Genomic DNA, 23672 nt, shown 5'->3' on the forward strand with positions numbered 1-23672 from the left:
CCGGGCCACACACACACACACACACACACACGAGTCAGCTGTGTAGCTGGCGACGCGCTGTGTTGCTATGCAGGAGGGCGGAGGGACAACGCACAGGGCATGAGTAACGTCACACGGGGGAGCGGCAAGAACAATGGAATCAAAGTCACTGTGGTTGGGTTGATCTGTCTGGCGAATCGCTTGTGGTTTGGGAATCGAGTTCCGTACACACGACTAATTGCCGGCTGTGGCGGTAGTTATATGCTGACTTGGCAAGCTTAAAGGGAACCTAAACTGAGGACATGTATTTTTCCTTTTAAAATACCAGTTGCCTGACTTTCCTGCTAATCCTGTGTCTCGAATACTTTCAGTCACAGCCCCTGAATAAGCATGCAGATCAGATGCGCTGACTAAAGTCAGACTGGATTAGCTGCATGCTTTTTTCAGGCGTGTGATTCAGCCACTGTTGCAGCAAAGAGATCAGCAGGACTACCAGGCAACTGGTGTTTAAAAGGAAACATCCATATCCCTCTCAGTTTAGATTCCCTTTAAATCAGGCATGTAAGCTTTAGGCAAAGTTAAAATTATCAGCCCTGTCCTGTCCCATGAAGTCATAACCGACTCAGTCGGCTTCTGGTGTGTAGTCGGGCCCCCTGGAAAAAAAACCCACATCATTCTGTTTTCTCTATTTCAATAGAGATATTAGGCTGGATATCTGCCTTGAGTAGTAGCATTTCAGAGTTCCCTTGATTGCAGTGTGTTGCCAATCAGGGGATTGAATTGAAAGACAGAAGATTCTCCCAACCTTGCCTCGTTTCACTTGAGCCATGTTTTCATGCTTGAATGAACTATCCCAGGGCTTATGATACTTTCAGAGTACCACAACACAGAAGTATTAAATACTGCATATAGAGGCTACCATGCGAATAAACAAACACAAAAAAAATGAAATAAAAAATAATACTTTATTTCAGAACTGTTGCTTCCAGAATAAATTAGAAGAACTAAGTATGTAAACATGTCAGTATATAGTAAATACAGTGTTCCACCTCACCTAGAGCTGCATTCCTTGTGTCTCTCACACATGCCACTGTAAATATGTGCTCCTCAAGGAAGCAGCCAGCCATGATTGGCACTGTAGGAACCATGGCTCCTATTAGAAACAAGATGTTCAACTGTGTTGGCAATTAGCTGACAGGTAGAAAATGTAACAAGCTGGATGCTCCTCTACATAATGCAAGGGAATGAGAAAAATAAAGAGGCATAATGCACTGTCATCAGCTTCCAGGTATTTGCCAGGTCTGAGAGTGACACCTTTTATTAGAAGGATGGATCTGGCAAACAGACAAGAGCCTGCTGCCTTCCTCCCCGCACTAGACATCTTCCTAGGCACAAGATTCCAACATCACCCTTCATGCTTATTAAACAAGTGCTGACAGAGAACAGATTTTGACACACACAAAAAAAATCAAAATAAATACAGTAAGTATATGCTAGCATATTGGAGTGAATACTGTTCTGATCTCACAAGGCATCATTCCCCTCACTTTATACAAACTACCATAAGCAGCCTAGGGCTTGAAGGGTGGCATTAAATTATTCAAAAGAGGACCACAGAACCACACAATGTTTAAAGCTTGAGATTAATACTGATCTTGTAGCAGACTCCCAGCTAATGACCAGTAAGCTCTTCTAGTAATCTGATTAATATACTGTTACTAGACTAGTTTAGAGACTGAAAGAAGTGACAGAAGGATGGTGCCTTTTTCTGTGCAGGTCCAGCATAACCATGGAAATAGGTTTATATCAGCACCAGTAGGAGAGACTAATGAGCTTTGCTTTGGGAACATGTAATGCTACAACACTAAAGTTTTATCATCATTATTATTATTACATACCCATCTGAAATGTATATCGTATTCCTCTACCTAGGTTAACCTCAGACATTATAAGATAATGCTGAAACTGGTACACAGGGAGTGATATTTGCTGTAACAGGCCATGTAACATCCCCTTCAACTGAAGGCTCTAGTAAAGTCAGTAATTTTAGCACTTTGACCACTATATTTAGTGGTTATCAGAAAGTGCAAGCTCTGGTCTCCCCTACCACCTATCCCAACGTCATCATTTTTTTTTGTACAAGGCGGCATGGAATTTCCTTGCCTTCTCACTGGTCAATGTGTATCATGTGATATATTAAAAAAAAAAAAAAGGTATTGTGATGCATCCCAACTGATTATAAAGCAGAAATAATCCACTCAATTGACAGCTGACAGTGGCATTGTAGTGAATCATTTTGCTACATCTTTATAAATAAGTTTGCATGGTGAAGGGCCACAAGGCACAGTGATTCTGACAGGGAACAATGTATTGTAAAGTGCAGTGCCCACAAGCACCTAGTAGTTCAGTCTAGTTTCTATTAACAGAAACTACTGGATCCTATTAGCACTTTTGTACGAGAAGGCTTCAGCTTGTCCCATTCAGAATCCTCTTCCCTGCCATTATACAGACCAGTGCCAGAAACTGCTGGCCACTGTAACACACGGTCTGACTGTATAACAGCAGCAACGTTGGCATTCCTGGATGGAGAGATGGCCATTAGAGGATTGGCAGAGACACTCAGCACTTACATAGATTGGCCTTCCTCACACTACAGGTCTGAAGAAGCATGTCTGTATGTGTTTTTACATGTTACTGTGTAAACCACAATCTGTTTTTGCACTTTGTGATGCATTTTTCTAAACAAAAACACCCCCAAAATGAAAAATGTGTGCACAACAATGAAAATCTATGGCCCTCCACGTGTCCGTTCAGATCATACGCTGAGTGTGGCACACTAAAAGAGAAGCTACCACATATTGGGGTATAATCACTAAACTGCAGTAAGCACAATAACCTGCGTTAAAGCCTTGCGCATGATGAGGAGTCAGATTATATCTGCATACTTGTTCTAGGTGAGAGATTCAAAAAGCAGATACAGCCAGGCAAGCAGCATTTGTTTTCAGTAGAATTCAGCACTGGTGCCCTCCACATTCCTCTCACTTTGTGATTCCTTCAATAGCCCTGTCCTACTGTAAACAGATTGCCATGCTGTATGGTCTACCAACGAATCAGGCAATACAACAAGCACAATGACTCTGAGCCTAACCCTTCCCCAGTATTGTTACAAGTGAGCGGTCAGTTACCAGTCACAGCAGAATATGCTAAGATCATGCGTACACTAGTACCTTTATATCAGACCACAAGAGGACTCAGCATTCACACTCAACCAAGAGGTCTTAAAAATAAAGGGCGTCTTAATAATCCATTCTATTTGGTTCTCTGATGAAGTAATCTACATTCACACTTACGATATATTAGGAGACTTTGATACCATTGTATTAAATAATTTAGTGTTTGTGCAGTCACAGAACGTTTTACTACCAGTACTAGCTGGGTGAATGGGCTTTCTATACTAACTGGACCCACATATGCTATTCAGGTACTGTACAGGTAAAACCAGTGGGAATGACAATAATATACTGAGAGGCATCCACTACTTCCGCTTGCTCTTGGTGTCTGTCGTCTGGAAAACACTGGAGGCCGACATGAGATTCTCTATATACTGTCCAAGGACCTGGTTTTCTGACTTTAGCTTCAGGTTTTCCTCTTTAACAGCATCGACACGAGCAGAGAGATCTGCAATGAGGAGGGGAATATATTAGCAGAATAAGACAAGAGCCTATGCAATGTCGGTGAGAACACTGAAGCATGGAACAAGGTGTAGACTGCAGGGCTGTGGAGTTGAGGAGTCGGAGCAATTTTTGGGTACCTGGAGTTGGGAAAAATGCACCGACTCCAACTCTTAATAAATGTAAACTGTAATTAAAAGAAAAAAATATGATAAAATGTTTGATATCTTAGATAATATTCATCAGAAATAACAGTCCACACAAATGAAATACACCAATAAAAAAAACAAGTTATTAGTGCTGCTGCAGTAAAGCAGTCACCATATTTTTAAAACTCAACAAACATCTGATTGTGACTGTATATCTAATGAGTGCACAGGAATGTTTTATGTATAACATCTCTGCTGTATGAATAGCACCTGATGTGTTGCTGTGTCACAAGTAGGGATGCAAATAAATCTGCCTATTGGTTAATACTACTGCTGTGCTGCAATATGAAGAATTGATACAGATTTATCTTGAGGCATTTAAAGCCAGAGTAGTGGGGAACGGCCTTGCAGTGCCCCAAAATGTGAATAGACCTAAATTGAGGTCTTAGGGTGCGTGCAGACATGCGACTATAGTAGTTTAAAACGATCGTTACCGACGGCATTGCCCGACGATCATTCGTAAAAAGTGCACGAACAATCGTTAAAACGACCGACCAACGCGATATGTCGTTGGTAAAGAACGATCCATTCTGCCAGATCTTTTCCAACGACCATCGTTCAAAAAGTAATGTCTGTACAACGATCGGTCGTTGATCGTTCGTTCTCAAAGCTTTGCACATGCTCAAACAGTTCTTTTTGACACTTGTGTTTGAAATCAGTTTATAAATCATGTTGCGCACGCAATGCTCGTTCCAAGATCGTTCGTACACGAACGATGTTCAAAGTAGCCTTTCTTCAAACGATCATCGGCCGATACCTCCTTTAACATCGTTCGTCGTTCAGAACGAACGATCGTTATCGTATGTCTGTACGTACCCTTAATGTCTGGAGAGTCCATTTTCATAGGGTGTGGTGAGTATGAGCTGCTACAGTGAGGATATCTATCTGCACAGAAGCACTACATGAAACTTGTGAGGATTTAAATATTAACATTGGGACTTTCACAGAGTCTGATCCTATTGAGCTTATGATCTATTGTGTATGCGCTGCCTTCCAATATATAAAATTAGTTTGCCAATAGGAAGGAGTTGCTCCAATATTCATTGTACCATACTATTAGCTGTGTAAGTGCTTACCTTCTAAGTGTTATAAGATCACCAGTGTCTCACATTGTAGCAAATCTAAATATGGAGGAAGTGAAAATGAGAGCTCCATACATATTTAACTACTTGCCGACTGCTCCATGCCAATTGGCGTGAGCAGTGCGGCAGCCCCAGGACCGCTCCACGCCGATTGACGTGAACGGCCGTCTATGGGGCTAGCAGGAGATTTCGCACGCATCTCCTGCTTGGGGGCCGGAGCTCCTCCCCGCCTTCAGTCAGAGACTGTTTCGCCGTTTAATTACTTTGTACATCTCTGTGTATCACAGCAGCAGCGCTGTACTGGGGACAGCCGTGTGACACGGCAGTCCCCCTGGCCCACAGGAGAGCGATCGGCTCTCATAGGCTGAAGCCTATGACAGCCGATCGCATGATTGGCCGGCTGGCGGGTGGGGGGATGGTTTGGGGAGGGAGGGTAAAGTTTAAAATTTAAAAAAAAAAAAAGGTTTATTTCAAAAATGAAATACATCAATATTTATACTAAAAAAATAAAAATAAACAATGTGGGGGCGATTAGACCCCACCAAGAGAGCTCTGTTGGTGGGGGGAAAATTAGGGGTGGGGGGGTCACTTGTGTGCTGTGTTTTGCGGCCCTGCAGCTAGGCCTTAAAGCTGCAGTGGCCCAATTAACTAAAAATTGCCTGGCCACTAGGGGGGTTTAACACCGCGGTCCTCAAGGGGTTAAAGGAATCACACCTAGTCACTGATTCAGGTGTGTGAGTGACACAGGAGTCAAAACAAGGGCTTACACTGTAGATTACCAGGGCATGCTGAGTGTGATTTGCCTTCTTAAAACAGATAGTACTTGCGATAATTCAGCTACATTTGTAGTTACCCACAATGCACCACTACCGCCAGGCTTGCATCCAGAACCGCTGGTGTATAGCAAGCCTACAGCTTTAAATTCTACAGAGCCACATCAATCCCACATACAGACATCCTTGCCTGTGAGATGGGCACTTAAAGGGATACTGTAGGGGGGTCAGGGGAAAAGGAGTTGAACTTACCCGGGGCTTCTAACGGTCCCCCGCAGACACCCTGTGTTGGCGCAGCCACTCACCGATGCTCCGGCCCCGCCTCCGGTTCACTTCTGGAATTTCAGACTTTAAAGTCTGAAAACCACTGCGCCTGCGTTGCCGTGTCCTCAATCCCGCTGATGTCACCAAGAGCACACAGCGCAGGCCCAGTATGGTCTGTGTCTGCGCAGTACACTCCTGGTGACATCAGCGGGAGTGAGGACATGGCAACGCAGGCGCAGTGGTTTTCAGACTTTAAAGTCAGAAATTCCAGAAGTGAACTGGAGGCGGGGCCGGAGCATCGGTGAGTGGCTGCGCCAATACAGGATGTCTGCGGGGGACCATTAGAAGCCCCGGGTAAGTTCAACTAATTTTCCCCCGACCCCCCTACAGTATCCCTTTAAAGGAGAAATGTAGTGAGAGGTATAGGGAGGCTGCCAAATTTATTTCCTTTTAAGCAGTACCAGTTGCCAGGCTATCCTGTTGATCCTCTGCCACTAATACTTTTAGCCATAGACCCTGAACATGCATGCAGCAGATCAGCTGTTTATGACATTGTCAGAACTGACAAGATTAGCTGCATGCTTGTTTCTGGTGTTATTCACACTACTGCAGGCAAATCGCTCAGCAGGGCTGCCAGGCAAATGCGCACTCCCGCGACATTTGTAAACGTGCACTTTAGCTGAACAGATGTACTTTTATAAATGGCCTATTTGCACTAAAGGAGCACAAATAGAACGTTTAGAAACATCCATTTTGCAGGAAGTGCATAAAGGTCACCATAGTGACACAAAGGCCGACAACTGTACTCGAGTCGATTCTTTGCACTGCTAATACTGCCCTGGGCTCTGCTCCTGCTTGACCAATGCTTGTGTGTGGATCTTTTTATACTTATCACTGTTGACTACATGGTCTTTGACCAAGGCAGCTGGTCAGAGGTACTTCTGCCAAGAATCTAGAGCATGTACAGCAACCCACGATGTGGGCTTGCCAGACGGGCCAGGCAAAAACGGCACTGGAAATTTGGGTGCATCAGTAATGGGAATTACGGCTATTGCTATTTAGCAACAAGCAATAGCTGGCAACCGAATTACGACTTACTCCACAGCAGCCTGAAGGGGTTATAGTAATAATTGGCACCAGGACTTGGTTACATGTACATCTGTCAGACCATCTAGTCCAAGCGCTAGCTAACGCTATTGTTCTCCTCCTCATCCCTGCCTAGGGATGGTCATGTGTAGAACTCATGGAGAAGCATGTGTTTTGTTTGCAAATCTATAAGCTGATCAAAGCTCTGATCTGCTGTGATCACATCCTGCTTTAGCACAGGATCATGACCAGCAAATCAGAGACTTGCATATCTATCACCTGACCAAACTGATCACGTTTCTCCACGAGTTCTCCTAGACATGACTATCACTACCCCTTCCCCTTTAGCCGTTCATTAAATGCCACTCTATAGACCCTTCTTCTTTCTCCATAGAAACAGATGTATTGCGCTGCTACAGCAGATTGATGCACCTGTACAGGATTTAGCCCTAAATTGTCGCCTGATCAAGCCTAGAGCACTGCAGTCAAAAGCCTGCATAAGTGTGTACAACGCTTAACCAGCCATATAACTAATCTGTGGTTTAATACAGCCTCTGACTCTGTCCTCACATTTCCTCCCCAGTGCAGAGCTATGTTTTAAAAAAAGGAGTTCTGGAGATGAATTATGTGAGCAGAATAACAGGCTATGGGAGAAAAGCACTAAGCAGCAGATAAAGGTTTACAACAGCGAGCAGTTCAAATATTTTACAGGGCAAGGTAGTATCTGTGACATAATTACAGGTTTCTAGCCACTGCAGCATTATTATCATTATGCATTTATATGCATGGATATACAGTACTTTCCACACTGTGCATTAAACACTTCATATCCCCAACTGTCCATCACAGGAGCTCACAATCTAATATTGCTACCGTATCCATAGTTATGTAAACTATCCCAGCTACTGTCCCATCACCAAATTCTCGAATGGAAAATAACTGCATTATTGATGAGAGGCGCTTATAAATTCAGATTCCCTTTAAAGAAAGCAAAGTTTTATCATACCTTCTAGAGTGTGCTGAAGTTCCAGAACCTGGTTGATCAGACGAGTCTTTTCCTCTAGCTCTACTTGATTTTCTACTTCCAGAGCTTAAAGTAAAAGGAAAAATACTTAAAAAACACATGTAAACTAACATGCTGCAAATCTCGGATATTCTAAACCCTTTACTTTGCCCTCTCTTATATCTATGATGTAATAATGCTATGTAATGTGCCATCTTCCCTGGACAGAACATGCATATCGATATTGCACAATTGTTCTTGCCTTGCCTGGAAAAGTTCATTAAATTATAAAATTAAAAGAGCTAAACATTTCCACTGGTGCAGCTATAGTCTGCATTGTGCTGCTTGGGCACATGGCACCTCTTGCTATGAGGGTCAAGTGTACAATATTTGAATTTGACTATAAGGTTAGGGGCCCACTGCAGATCACCAGTCACTCTATCAAACGCTCAGCATTTTTGCAAGCCTTTCTGTCCCGATTTGTAGGGTTGCCGCGGTATACCAGTATGATTGTGCGACGCAGCGGCAGGAATGCGACACAACAGCGGGTGAGCGAACAGCGGCAGGGTTAAACACATACTCACTTTGCCGTGATCCTGCGCTTGTACTACTTACTCCTTGCTGCTCTTGCGTTCCATCTCCCGTTACAAGGAGATGGAATGCAAGAGCAGGAAGAAGAAAGAAGTACGTACACGTGTGCAAGACCCCCAGCAAGTGAGTATGTGTTTACCCTCGCCACTGTGTCCCCCCTCCCGACATCTAGCTCTCTATACTGCGGGCACCTATCCAGGCTACCTATACTGCAGACATCTACTAATGGCTATCTATGCTGGCTGCACCTATTCCTGGCTACCTATACTACGGCAACCTATTACTGGCAACAACTGTCCCTGGCTACCTATACTGTGGCCATGTATTACTGGCTACACCTATTCCTGGCTACCTATACTGCGGCCACCTATTACTGGCTGCACCTATTCCTGGCTACCTATACTGGAGGCACCTATACATAACTAGCTATACTGGAGGCACCTATACCTGGCTACCACATGGGGGGTGGGAGTAGAGCTCTGTAAGAACAGCGCCAGAGATCTGGGTGCAGCCAGTGCCGCCATAGGCGGTAATAGAAATTTTGCCTCTTGTGGCGCTCAGTAATTTGGGCGCCGTCAAAAGACAGAGCACAAACTACTACAAAAACACTAATTCGGCTGCCAGCAATAGCACCCCTATCAATGGCGACCTGGAGAGGGGGAATAGTATTTAATGTCCACCATCACCACATATCTAATTTCTTTCTGATGAATCCTTCGGACAATATAAAAATATAAAACTCCAATAGTGTTTCCAATTTGCACTTATAATGTCTGTAAAGACAAGTTCAGTAACGCCAACAAAACGCTCTCCTCACTGAGATATAGGTTCAGTATTCTATGAAGGCGGAGATGAATAATAACAGTGAGCTCAAAAGTCCGCCTTGCGGGTATAGTTCATGCCACTAAAATGCAAATTCCGTATTTTTTCAAAGGCGGACTTGATTGCAATCCTAAAATAAGCTGTTTAAAAATCCGCCTAGCGGGTAAAGTTCATATCACTCTCCTCATTGAGGTCAATTTCCGTACTCCATTGCAGCAGAATACAATCTTAGTAGCATTGGATATATTCTCATTAGCAGAAATGATTGATACACTCACGAAACTCCGGATAGTGCAGATCGACAGAGTTACTTCAGAAGTCCGTATGGTACACACCGGTTTTGAGTCCCGGCCGGTGACTCTCCAAGTGATGTTCAGCTTGTTACCGTGTCGACCCAATGGTATGCGTGAATCCCGGTACTGTCTGCCGGAGATTCAGGTGACGTCACCACGTGTTTCAAACAGCCAATCCGCTTGAAATCTATTGGAATTCTATCTGATGGCATTTTTTTGCCATCAGATTTCCATTAAGGCCAATGCAAACTGATAAGCAATCTCATCAGATCGACCTAAATTTTCCATCCTGCCAGCTCGATGGAAATCCATCGAAATCGGCCATCGATCCGTCGATTGGCCAACCGATTTGCAAACGATCAATCGATCGGGATCGATCGGTCGGCCAGAAAATCGGCTGAGTGTATGGGCCCCTTTAGGTTTAATTCCTGTAAAACCCCTTTGGTTGGGTGTTTCCATGTGTGTTTCACATGCAGTCATTTAATTATATGTCTGCTCTCTACAGATTATTTATCAACAGGAAGATACAATCTTGTATATACATACCATCCATGTCAGAGTTCATCATCATTGAGGGTGAGTCTAGTGGATTCAAATGTAACTGTGAAGCACTAAAATCTGTGGAAGAGAAAAAAGGCACAGAGAAACAGTTAGAATCCACTGATAACAAGCTTGCCTGGATTGATTAAATAAGACATCTCCAATGGGTAAACCATAAATGGTCCATATGTCCTGGGCTGCATGGTTACGATTTACCACTTTCATTTAGGTCACATCACATTGAGGGCTACTGACAAACAATATATAGTAGCCTGCAATTTTTAATCACATTAGTAGAATCTTGTTCTAGTAAAGTTTAAACTCTAATATAGTAAACCTCTAGCTACAGTAAACTTGGACCCCAACTCCTGACCTGTATGAATATACACTGTATGACCAATTCTAATTATAATAGTAAAGATCTTTTATAGTAAACTATTTGGCCAGGTCCCTTAAAGTTTACTTATAAGGGCCCGTTTCCACTGGCGAATAAGGATGCAAGGCGATCGATGCATCACCTCGCATCCCTCCGCAGGTACTTCCGGTTGTCTTTCGGACAGCAGGATGCGGCGTCATGTGGCTTCCTGTCAGCAGCTATGGGGATCGGATGCATGCTGTGGAAAACTGCAGCGTGCTATCCATAATTTCCCCTGCGCCGCATCGCGCTGGACCGCATAGGTAAACTCCAGTCAATGGAAACTACCAACCAAACCATTTGCATTGCAACGCGTCTAGTGAAAACAGGCCCCAAAGGGATTCTTCTGTAGCGGAGAGCTTTAAAATATCCAGTCCAGGTGTTGTGGATCACATTTGATATCCTCAGAAAAGATGCTTGGAGATCTGTTAAATGGTAATAAGCTCCTTACAGATGTGCTTTGATGTCCAAAGGGACTGTTTGCAATCATTTTGGCTGGCATTGTTGACTACCAGTAATGCCAAGTACACACGATACATTTTTTTTGACAGATTAAGGGCTGGTTCACACGGGCTTCTGCCTAACGTTTGCTCGGCGCAACGTTCAAATGTCAGCATTTAAACACCAGTTTTTGGGAAGCGTTGAAGGCTAGCAGTTCGGGTCTCTGCACATGTTTCCTGGCCAAAGCCTGGCCAGTCTGAAAGCAACATGTTGCTTTTGAAACGAGACGCAAAGCCGTGATCTACCGCCAGGCTTTCATGAAAGCCTGCAAAAGCCAGCTCTAAACGCTCCCAATAACTTGAATGGGCAGCGGTAGATCCCAAAAAATGCAGCGTCCGAAACACCGCAAAAACGCCCATGTGATCCAGCCCTTACTGTCAGATCGACTATTTCCAAAACGTCCGATCTGATTTCCAATCAATTTTCTATAGAATGAATGGAAAATCTATCAGAAATCAGATCAGACCTGTTGGAAATAGTCGATCTGACAGTAAATCTGTCAGACAAATTGTATTGTGTGCACCTAGCATTATATGCAGCTTGATTCGGCTAAGCAAAATGTACTGTATTCGCTGTCTTATAAAGAAGCAGGGGGTGGCTGAGACCAAACCAATCAAGTGAAAAATATAACCACTGTTGCTTGCCACAAGCACTTTACATGTTTCTGTACAGGCATCAGAATCCTGATCACTCACTACAGTCATCATATTTCTTGTCAGTGTATTTTCATGCTACAGTTATGTCATGCCTGATGTGTGATTCCCCTCAATAAACAGTATGAGCTCACTATGACAAAACTGTCTGTTTGCATGTCACTTCAATCCATGTGAACCACAATTCCTTGAGCATTTTCAATAATATAACCATTCTGACAGATTTACCATTACTGTTAATAATAATCTTATTAACCCATGTTTGTAGAAAGCATCATTAATTTTATAGGAAATGATTCAGCAGCTCATCCGGCAGATACATTTCTTAGTAATGCACATGCACTTATAGCCTGGTGTGCCATTATACAGCAGGGCTTCACTGCTATCTAGACTGCTAGTCTCTTCTGCAAGGACAGAGGCCTCGATTCATCAAGACTTATCGAATTGGTTAACTACAGTTTGGTAAAGTACCGAATTCGTTAAGTTGATTTCAGGATTCATCAAATTTATCTACAGCTGTTAGCGAGCATTCGGTAATAATTCGTTAGTGATGCGTTAAAACGGAAGAAAATGCAATTCATGAAAATGAAAGTGGGTGTGGTTTATCGTTAAATTTAGGATTAGTTATCTCCTTCACTGCTCTGTCGTTATTCCTGTCAGATCATTGCTGACAGAGAAGATGGAGCCATTTGAAGTGGTTATGTATCAGCTGAGAGTGATTCAAAGGTGCAGAAGGGCAAGAATAAGGTCTAGAACCATATTGCAAGAGAATAGATTTATTTGCTATAACAGGACATCTGCATTTCTCTTGAATCATCTTGTAAGAGAACACAGGCAGTGCCAGGGTTAACTAATTTGCTAGCTGCACTATACATTTTTAGAAAAGGCTCTTATCAAATAGTGGGATTGTCACAAGCCACTTCCAGAATCCTGGTCCAGGTGTTAAGCCCTATTCAGAAAGTTGCTACGTAGTGTTCAAAGGACTGCCTTTTACCCACAATTCCACAGGAATCTTATGGCCTTGTGTTAAATTACCGCTGTAAAATGGAAATATCGACACGTTACCAAATGGTTACCGAATTGTTATCGAATTCACAACGAATGAGGAAAAACCTTGATGAATACAACTAGAAATCGCTAAACTTCGAATTCGATAATTTAACAAACTGGAAAAAGTTATCTCAAAGAGAATGATGAATCGAGGCCATAGTCACTAAAGTGTATACATACAGCCATAACTGTAGAGCAGGACTTCACACATCAATGTTTACACAAAGCTAAACTTCACACCATGAATTCTACACAGAAGGACCGACTGCTGCATTTCAGTATTTGGGGGGAAACGAGGGCGATAGTCTAGTTTAGGGGGACACAGCAGGAAATCTCACAGGGAGATTCAGCTAACATGATTGGGTGGATAGCACTCGCTGGAACTGCTAGGTTTCATATAGGTTGTAGTAAACTACATCCACAGTATTCAGCCAATCACAATGCTTTGTGCTGTAGAGGGTGCTGTGATTGGAGAACTGTTCCCTATGAGGTTTCCTGTTGGGTCCCCTAAACTAGACTAGCACCAAAATGAGGAGTTTTACTAAGGGGGGAAAAAAACCCCAACCTACTTTAACCCTGTTAGCAAACCTATTAATCTTTATATTATTACTAATTACAACAGAGAGAAAATGTGTGCATCAACCAAGTGAACCTGACAAATCTGGCTTGCAAATTTGGCCTATTGGCTAATCACGAGACATTGCTCATGCAAATATGCATTTGCTTTCGCATGCCTAAATATGCAGGGTCAAAAACCAAAAACCGCAAAACAATCGCCCTGCGGGAATTAGTTCATGCTACATAGCACTATCCAGGGGCGCCTGCTTATTACACAAGATGATAGATGAGGCCCCCTGGTGAGCACCAAAAAATAAAAAGTTTCCTGTGTACTTAGAATTTAGTGGTGAAAACAATGCCTAATGCTAGGTTCACACAATGCAAATTTCTGACAGAATTCAGGGCTGTGGAGTCGGTCCAAAAATCCACCGACTCCGACTCCTCAGTTTAGGATTCCACCGACTCCGACTCCTCAGTTTAGGATTCCACCGACTCCGACTCCTCAGTTTAGGATTCCACCGACTCCGACTCCTCTAATTTGCATATTACAATTTTGTTGATTAAAAGTATGTAACATGAAATTCGTCTCTTAACTGCCAACGCTTAGGAATTTTACAAGTCAACTGAAGTGAGAAGGATATGTAGACTACTATATTTATTCCCTTTAGACTAAAACTAGTCCTTGGTAAGAGTACTTGTAAAAGGTACAAACCGGAACAAAGAACATCTATCAGGCCCTAGGCAATGTAGGTGTGGGTACATGTAAGAATGATGTGCAGGTACTCTGCAGGGGAATGAGGAGATTCTTCCTCTATTACACATTCTTCTTGCACAATCTGAACAAGGTTTATGGGTGATAGACAACACCTCTGTGTTCAATGTGCACAACATTCTCAGTGGATTCCCTGCAGCTCTGTGGAGAGTGCATATGTAGAGTATAGTACTACTGTGTAACAAAGTAAACCTGAGACAGATGAAATTAAAGTTTTATACATACCTGGGGCTTCCTCCGGCCGCCTTCAGGATAATCAGTCCCTTGTTGTCCTCCTCCGCCACCTGGATCTTCTGCTATGAGTCCAGGTACTTGAGCCAGTCTGGCGTAGTGCGCATGCACACACTCCGCCGCGAGTGTACTACACCTGTGCAGCACTATTGCGCAGGTGCAGAATGTTCCTGGCTGTGGGAGCGGCATGCGGCCGGACAGCGCTGACTGGCTGAATTACCAGGACTCATAGCAGAAGATCCGGGTGGTGGAGGACAGCGAGGGAACGAATGGCCTGAAGGGGGCTGGAGGAAGCCCCAGGTATGTATAAAACTTTACTTTTCATCCGTCTCAGGTACCCTTTAATTTGTAGTCACCAAACCAAATTTTAACATATCAAATTATTTGATTTCATGAGCAAAGAGTACATTTGCATAAACCAGCATCAATGCAGAATTATTTCCATCTCATTGACCATCTCTATTAGTGACACAGCTACACATCAGGCTTTATTCTTACAGCATAGATGTTATTTAGTATATATAAGAGATTCCTGTGTACACATCATATATACAGTCACAATCAGATATGTATATCTGACCTTAACATTTTAAAAATACGGGAACTGCTTTATTGAAGCAGCACAAGTAACTAATTTTTATTGGTTTATTTCATTTTTGTGGACTAAGCACAGCTATTACTGTATATATACATTATTTTTAATGATTATTATCTGAGAAATAGAACATTTTATCATATTTTCTATTTTAATTACAGTTACAAATTCATTAGGAGTCGGTGCATTTTTTGCCGACTCCGACTCCAGGCACCCAAAATTGCCCAACTCCACGACTCCGACTCCACAGCCCTGACAGAATTACTGTCAGATTAACTATTTCCAACGTGTCCTATCTGATTTCCGATCGATTTTCCGTTCACTTATATGGAAAATCAATTGGAAATCAGATCGGACATGTTCGAAATAGTCAATGTGACAGTAAATCTGTCAGACAATTGCATTGTGTGTACCCAACATAAGGCTACGTTCACAGTGATGCGTTCCTGCAATGCACCACCTATGCAATATTAACACTGCATGCAAAACTCGCTAGTTGACAACACTCTCTTGACACTCTGGAGCCAACACACTCCTGACTAGTGATGGTCATGTCTAGGAGGACTTATGGAGAAACATGATCAGTTTGATCAGGTGATAGATATGTAAGTTTCTGATTTGCTAGTCATGATCATGAGCTTAAGCAGGATGTAATCATAGCAAATCAGAGCTTTGCAAATCTATCAGCTGATCAAACAAATTACATGCTTCTCCATGAGTTCACCTAGACATGGCCATCACTACTTTTGACAAATGAGAGGGCACACATGACCCACACCCCACAGGCAACCTCGTTTAACCTCCTTGCCGGTTATCCCGAGCTCAGCTCGGGGTAACCTGCGCAGGAGGATTTCTCAGGCCCCGCTGGGCCGATTTGCATAATTTTAGCACTTTGCTAGCTGTGTGTAGTACGCGATCGCTGCCGCTACCCGCCGTGCCCCCCCCCCCAGAACCCTGCGCAGCCTGGCCAATCAGGGCCAGGCAGTGCTGAGGGATGGATCGGGATTCCCTATGACGTCCCGACGTCGGTGATGTCATCCCCCCCGTCGCCATGGCGACCGGGGAAGCCCAGCAGGAAATCCCGTTCTGAACGGGATTTCCTGCTTACTCCGATCGCCGAAAGCGATCGGAGTGGCTGCAGAACTGCCGCTGCTCAGCGGCTATCATGTAGCGAGCCCTGGGCTCGCTACATGATTTAAGAAAAAAAAGTGCTGCACTGCCTCCTTACCGGGGGAATCAGACCGGCAAGGAGGTTAAGCGCTGGCTCCCCGTTTGAATTGCGCACCGGAGGAGATTTCACGAGCCCAAGTGCTCTCAAAGATGTGCGGCTCCATACTGCGCATGTGTGAATGTGCGATAGAGCGCACTAAGGCAGATGCAGTGGCCCGTCCGGAAACAGAGAGCAGTATTTGACTGATTGGTCGAATTCTGCTACCGAGGGGCCAGCGCTGGAACGCGGGACCAGGAGAGCAGCGGGAAGGCTCTATAGGACCCAGAGCCTTCCCTCTCCTTAAAGGACATCGAGGCAAAAAAAACCCCAAAAACCTGAGATAAACAATTGTATCTGTCCTCCGCCTCCTAAAAATTACTTTTAAAGTTATCCCGCAGTTTTATTTTATATTTAAATCAACTTTTTAAGCTTTTACTGTTTCATGGCCTTTTCTCAATAATGCATTAATTGAAGAATGCCAGGGCTAAAATATATGAACTATTGACCTTTTTATCTCTTTCCTGCTCTTAGAAGCCATTTACTGCCACAAAAGTGTTTTCTGGCTGCAATTCTTCATCACCGACCCGGTCAGGAACTGCCACTTACATACCTGATTTTTAACTTTTTCAGGCAGAGAAAGAAAAAAAAGGAACATAGCCTAGTTATTTGTGTACTAGGCACTGTACATACACATGTCACCTCGTGAGTCCTTTAAGTAAGTGTCTGGTTGATTTTTTATTTTTTTTAGGTTCCCATTTACTTTAAATAGAACTCAAAACTAGTCCTTAGTAGGAGTACTTGTAGAGTGTGAAGTAACTTACCTGAGGATACATCTAAGGGCCCTGGCACACCAGAGAGCCCTTTGTATGTTGTTTCAGTTTAAAAACCAAAAACAAACACTAACATTGACTTGTAGTGATCGGAGTAATTTTGCAGAGATTTTAAAGCGGTATCGTCACCATAAAAATCAAATTTCAACAGCAACTGGTCTGAGTGTATTAAGTGATAAAGATGCTAATCCTGCATTCAAAACTTTTTCTGCTGTTATGATTTGGAGTTATCACATACTTAAAGGAATACTATCGATACCCAAGTGTTCTAAAATGACAGTGTACAAATAATGTCTAAGTAGCTGTGTAAACATTTTCCTACTTTTCATGTTAAATATCAGAGGCAAAAGCTGTAATTTGAGGGTAGGATTTAGCTATATTGGGACAAATCAAATGCAGAAGGGGTGTCTGCTTCAATGCACAGCCAAAGTTGCATATCAGACTACAGAAAGCAAATATCAAACTCTGAAAGCAAAAACAATATGAAAAAGCTGTGACAATTAGTTACATTTCCTCTGCTCTCTTCAGACACTTCAGTCAGAAACAGAGCTCCCAACAGCTGCAGCCCCTGTGTCCTGTCTCTCTCTGTCACACACAGAGCTACACATAGAGTTAACTGATCAGGTATGAGGGGAATTTCCCCTCTCCTCATGGCTCAGTCAGCCATCAGTTTTGGCGTCAGTAAACTTTGAATGTATTTTGCTAACAGTAAACAAAGAAGTTGCTACTAAAATGTATACACCAGTACTTAGCAGCACTTCCCAAACAATTCCTGTCAATTGAAAAAAATATGTGAATCGATAGTATTCCTTTAACCTCCTTGGCGGTAACCCCGAACGTAGTTCGGGGTAAGCCGCCGGAGGGTGCCGCTCAGGCCCTGCTGGGCCGATTTGTTTAATTTTTTTTTTTGCTGGACGCAGCTAGCACTTTGCTAGCTGCGCCAGCACACTGATCGCCGCCGCCCCGCGCACGATCGCCGCTATCCGTCGCGCCGCACGCCCCCCCCCCCCCAGACCCCGTGCGCTGCCTGGCCAATCAGTGCCAGGCAGCGCCGAGGGGTGGCCCGGGACTCCCAAAGACGTCCCGACGGGATTTCCTGATCGAAGAGGGCGGGGGGATGCCGCTGAGCAACGGCTATCATGTAGCGAGCCCTGGGCTCGCTACATGATATAGGGGGAAAAAAAAAAAAAAAAAAAACTGCTGCGCTCCCTCCTGGCAGATTTTTTTATACCGCCAGGAGGGTTAAGGAGCACTGGCCCTTTAGTAGTCGTGCCAAAGAATTGCATGCTGGGAGTTCTTTTTATCTATAATCTATTCCTCCTCTTCCCTTTATTTCCCTGCCAGCTGCTTATCTGAAACCTAATCCCCTACTCACTTGTGTTTACAAGCAAGGCTGAGGTGACTCAGCGATTGGAGGAGACAAGAAAAAAAGTAAAGGGCAGAAATGACATCACGAGTTAGCCTTAACTGTGAGCAAAACACATGGCCCCCACCAGGAACAGAATTCTCATCATTTACTATATAACATTCACTGAAATCAAAACGTGGACAGTACAATACATATGTTATGTAAGTAGATCAAGTATTTATCTACTTATATATGTGTTTTTTTCCCCTGGCATAGTATGGCTGATCCTACTGTACCTGTATCAAAAGAAAGTTCCCCAGGGTCCCAATGAGGCTTCCCCCTCCCCTGTAGCTGCAGGCAGTCCAGCACTGGCTCCCCCGAAGTGTCCCGGAATACTCCCTCGACAAGCCTGACAAGCGTTGGTAAGCACAGATTTATTTACCTTTCCTGGTTTCAGCGCGGGTGCTGTTGCGGCTTTCCGCACAGAGATAGGCGAAAATAGCCGATCTCCGCCGGGTCCGCTCTACTGCGCAGCGACTTGCGCCTGCGCAGTAGAGCAACCCGACAGCGATCGGATATTTCCGCATATCTCCGAGGTGGAGAGCCGATACTGCACCTGCGCTGGGAAGGTAAATATTTACATCCACGCTGTTCGGGGAGCTTTATCTCCGCCACCGTGGGACCGAGGAGGAAGGGGGAAGCCTCAATAGGATCCGGAGGCTTCCCCACCCCAGGTGAGTACCCCCCACGGGAGGTTTTTCTCAATACAGGTTTTCTTTAATGCAAGTCAATGGAAGTGTTTTTTTTTCTTTCTGAAAATGATCCACCAAACGCTCTCGTGTGCCAGGGTCCTAAAAGTGATGTGCAGGCAATTTGCAGTAGAATGAGGCGATTCTTTCTCTATTACACATTCTTCATGTACAATCTGAACCAGGTTTACGAGTGATATACAACACCTCTGCATTCAATGCGCACAACATTCTCAGTGGATCCACAACAGCTTTGCACGGAGTGCATACGTAGGAGTATAGTACTACTGTGTAACTTAAAGAGACTCTGAAGCGAGAATAAATCTCGCTTCAGAGATCATAGTTAGCAGGGGCACGTGTGCCCCTGCTAAACCGCCGCTATCGCGCCGCTAAACTGGGGTCCCTCACCTCACAAATCCCCTCCGAGCAGCCAGGGATCTCTTCCTGGTTGAGGCAGGGCTAACCGCAGCAGCCCTGCCCCACACGCGTCTGTCAGCCCGTATCTCCGCCTCTCCCCCGCCCCTCTCAGTCTTCCTTCACTGAGAGCGGCGGGGGAGAGGCGGCGATGCGCCGCTGATAGACGCGACTAGAGGCAGGGCTGCAGCCGTTAGCCCTGCCTCTAGGAGCAGCAAAATATACGACCAATTTGGTCGTTGATTTTGCGGGGGGTTTGGGGGTGAAGGGACCCCCGTTTAGCCGCGGGATAGGGGCGTTTTAGCAGGGGCACACGTGCCCCTGCTAACTATGAGCTCTGAAGCGAAAATTATTCTCGCTTCAGTGTCTCTTTAATTTGTAGTCCCCAACCACAAATTTAACATATCAAATTCATTAATTTCATGAGCAAAGGGAGTGCATAAACTTGCATAAAAAAAATGTGCATAAACCTGCATCCTCGCAATGTTATTTTATTTAAGTATTTATAAAGAGCTGACATATTACATGGCGTTGTAGAGTATATTGTCTTGTCACTAACTGTCCCTCAGAGAGGCTCACAATCTAATCCCTACCAAAGACATATGTCTGTGTATGTATCGAGTAGTGCATGTATCATAGTCTAGGAACAGGGGGAAGCCAATTAACTTATCTGTATGTTTTTGGGATGTGGGAGGAAACTGAAGTGCCCAGAGGAAACCCATGCAGACAACACGGGGAGAACATACAAACTCCTTGCAGGTGTTGACCTGGCTGGGATTTGAATAGGGGTCCCAGTGCTGCAGGGTGAGAGCGTTAACCACCACTCCACTGTGCTGCCCTATGCGCATCTCATTGACCATCTCTACTAGTGGCAACTACACATCAGGCTTAATTATTACAGCAGAGATGTTATTATAGATAAAAGAATCTGGTGTACACATCTGATATCCAGCCACACATATGTATATCTGATTTTAAAATATTGTGACTGCTTTATTGCAGAAGCACTAATAACTTTACCAATTTTTTGATTGGTATATTTCATTTTTGTGAACTAAGCACGGGTGTGTGTGTTAAATTCAGGGCTGTGGAGTCGGTCCAAAAATCCACCGACTCCGACTCCTCAGTTTAGGATTCCACCGACTCCGACTCCTCTAATTTGCATATTACAATTTTGTTGATTAAAAGTATGTAACATGAAATTCGTCTCTTAACTGCCGACGCTTAGGTATTTTACAAGACAACTGAAGTGAGAAGGATATGTAGACTACTATATTTATTCCCTTTATTCCCTTTAGACTAAAACTAGTCCTTGGTAAGAGTACTTGTAAAAGGTACAAACCGGAACAAAGAACATCTATCAGGCCGTAGGCAATGTAAGTGTGGGTTCATGTAAGAGTGATGTGCAGGTACTCTGCAGGGGAATGAGGAGATTCCTCCTCTATTACACATTCTTCATGCATAATCTGAACATGGATCAGGCCCTAGGCAATGTAACTGTGGGTACATGTAAGAATGATGTGCAGGTACTCTGCAGGGAAATGAGGAGATTCTTTCTCTATTACACATTCTTCATGCACAATCTGAACAAGGTTTATGGGTGACAGACAACACCTCTGTGTTCAATGTGCACAACATTCTCAGTGGATTCCCTGCAGCTCTGTGGGGAGTGCATATGTAGAGTATAGTACTACTGTGTAACAAAGTAAACCTGAAACAGATGAAATTACAGTTTTATACATACCTGGGGCTTCCTTCAGCCGCCTTAAGGATAATCAGTCCCTCGTTGTCCTCCTCCACCACCTGGATCTTCTGCTATGAGTCCAGGTACTTGAGCCAGTCGGGCGTAGTGCGCATGCACACACTCCGCCGCCAGGAGCATACTACACCTGTGCAGCACTACTGCGCAGGTGCAGAATGTTCCTGGCTGTGGGAGCGGCATGCGGCCGGACATCGCTGACTGGCTGAATTACCAGGACTCATAGCAGAAGATCCGGGTGGTGAAGGACAGCGAGGGACTGATTAGCCTGAAGGGGGCTGGAGGAAGCCCCAGGTATGTATAAAACTTTACTTTTCATCCGTCTCAGGTACCCTTTAATTTGTAGTCACCAAACCAAATTTTAACAACATATCAAATTATTTGATTTCATGAGCAAAGGGAATGTATACATTTGCATAAATCAGCATCAATGCAGAATTATTTCCATCTCATTGACCATCTCTATTAGTGACACAGCTACACATCAGGCTTTATTCTTACAGCATAGATGTTATTTAGTATATATAAGAGATTCCTGTGTACACATCATATATACAGTCACAATCAGATATGTATATCTGATCTTAAAAATACGGGGACTGCTTTATTGAAGCAGCACAAGTAACTAATTTTGATTGGTTTATTTCATTTTTGTGGACTAAGCACAGCTATTACTGTATATATACATTATTTTTAATGACTATTATCTGAGAAATAGAACATTTTATCATATTTTCTATTTTAATTACAGTTACAAATTCATTAGGAGTCGGAGTCGGTGCATTTTTTCTCGACTCCGACTCCGGGCACCCAAAATTGCCCGACTCCACGACTCCGACTCCACAGCCCTGGTTAAATTTAGTAGGAGTCATAGCATTTTTCCCATCTCCAGGTACCCAAAAATTACTCCGACTCATCAGCCTTGGAGGCAACACACATTCCTGACACCACACAGGCAAAACACTACAGAGGCAACACACATTCCTGACACCACACAGGCAAAACACTACAGAGGCAACACACATTCCTGACACCACACAGGCAAAACACTACAGGGGCAACACACATTCCTGACACCACACAGGCAAAACACTACAGAGGCAACACACATTCCTGACACCACAAAGGCAAAACACTACAGAGGTAACACACACTCCTGACACCACAGAGGCAAAACACTACAGAGGTAACACACACTCCAGACACCACAGAGGCAAAACACTACAGAGGTAACACATATTCCTGACACCGCACAGGCAAAACACTACAGAGGTAACACACATTCCTGACACCACACAGGCAAAACACTACAGAGGTAACACACATTCCTGACACCACACAGGCAAAACACTACAGAGGTAACACACATTCCTGACACCACACAGGCAAAACACTACAGAGGTAACACACACTCCTGACACCACACAGGCAAAACACTACAGAGGTAACACACATTCCTGACACCACACAGGCAAAACACTACAGAGGTAACACATATTCCTGACACCACACAGGCAAAACACTACAGAGGTAACACACATACCTGAAACCACAAAGGCAAACCACTACAGAGGTAACACACATTCCTGACACCACACAGGCAAAACACTACAGAGGTAACACACATTCCTGACACCACACAGGCAAAACACTATATAGGAGGTAACACACACTCCTGACACCGCACAGGCAAAACACTACAGAGGTAACACACTCCAGACACCACACAGGCAAAACACTACAGAGGTAACACACATTCCTGACACCACACAGGCAAAACACTACAGAGGTAACACACATTCCTGACACCGCACAGGCAAAACACTACAGAGGTAACACATATTCCTGACACCACACAGGCAAAACACTACAGAGGTAACACACATACCTGAAACCACAAAGGCAAACCACTACAGAGGTAACACACATTCCTGACACCACACAGGCAAAACACTACAGAGGTAACACACATTCCTGACACCACACAGGCAAAACACTATATAGGAGGTAACACACACTCCTGACACCGCACAGGCAAAACACTACAGAGGTAACACACTCCAGACACCACACAGGCAAAACACTACAGAGGTAACACACATTCCTGACACCACACAGGCAAAACACTACAGAGGTAACACACATTCCTGACACCACACAGGCAAAACACTACAGAGGTAACACACATTCCTGACACCACAAAGGCAAAACACTACAGAGGTAACACACACTTCTGACACCACACAGGCAAAACACTACAGGAGGTAACACACA

The 23672-nt window shown here is 44.0% G+C and overlaps 1 protein-coding gene across 3 annotated transcripts in view; it reads right to left on the minus strand.

Annotated features, from left to right (window-relative positions):
• Positions 1-925: 925 nt before the first annotated feature.
• SCOC (short coiled-coil protein) overlaps positions 926-23672 on the minus strand; it is a 92162-nt gene continuing 69415 nt past the window's right edge. For all 3 annotated transcript variants that reach the window (XM_068279621.1, XM_068279613.1, XM_068279619.1), the window contains exons 2-4: positions 10320-10391; positions 8071-8154; positions 926-3657 (exon numbers count right to left, since the gene is read on the minus strand). In XM_068279621.1, the coding sequence (XP_068135722.1) occupies positions 3515-3657; positions 8071-8154; positions 10320-10344 (252 nt within the window). In that variant the 5' untranslated portion in view covers positions 10345-10391 and the 3' untranslated portion in view covers positions 926-3514. The remainder of the gene's footprint in view (positions 3658-8070; positions 8155-10319; positions 10392-23672) is intronic.

This window comes from Hyperolius riggenbachi, chromosome 1 (assembly GCF_040937935.1).
Source record: "Hyperolius riggenbachi isolate aHypRig1 chromosome 1, aHypRig1.pri, whole genome shotgun sequence".
NCBI lineage: Eukaryota > Metazoa > Chordata > Amphibia > Anura > Hyperoliidae > Hyperolius > Hyperolius riggenbachi.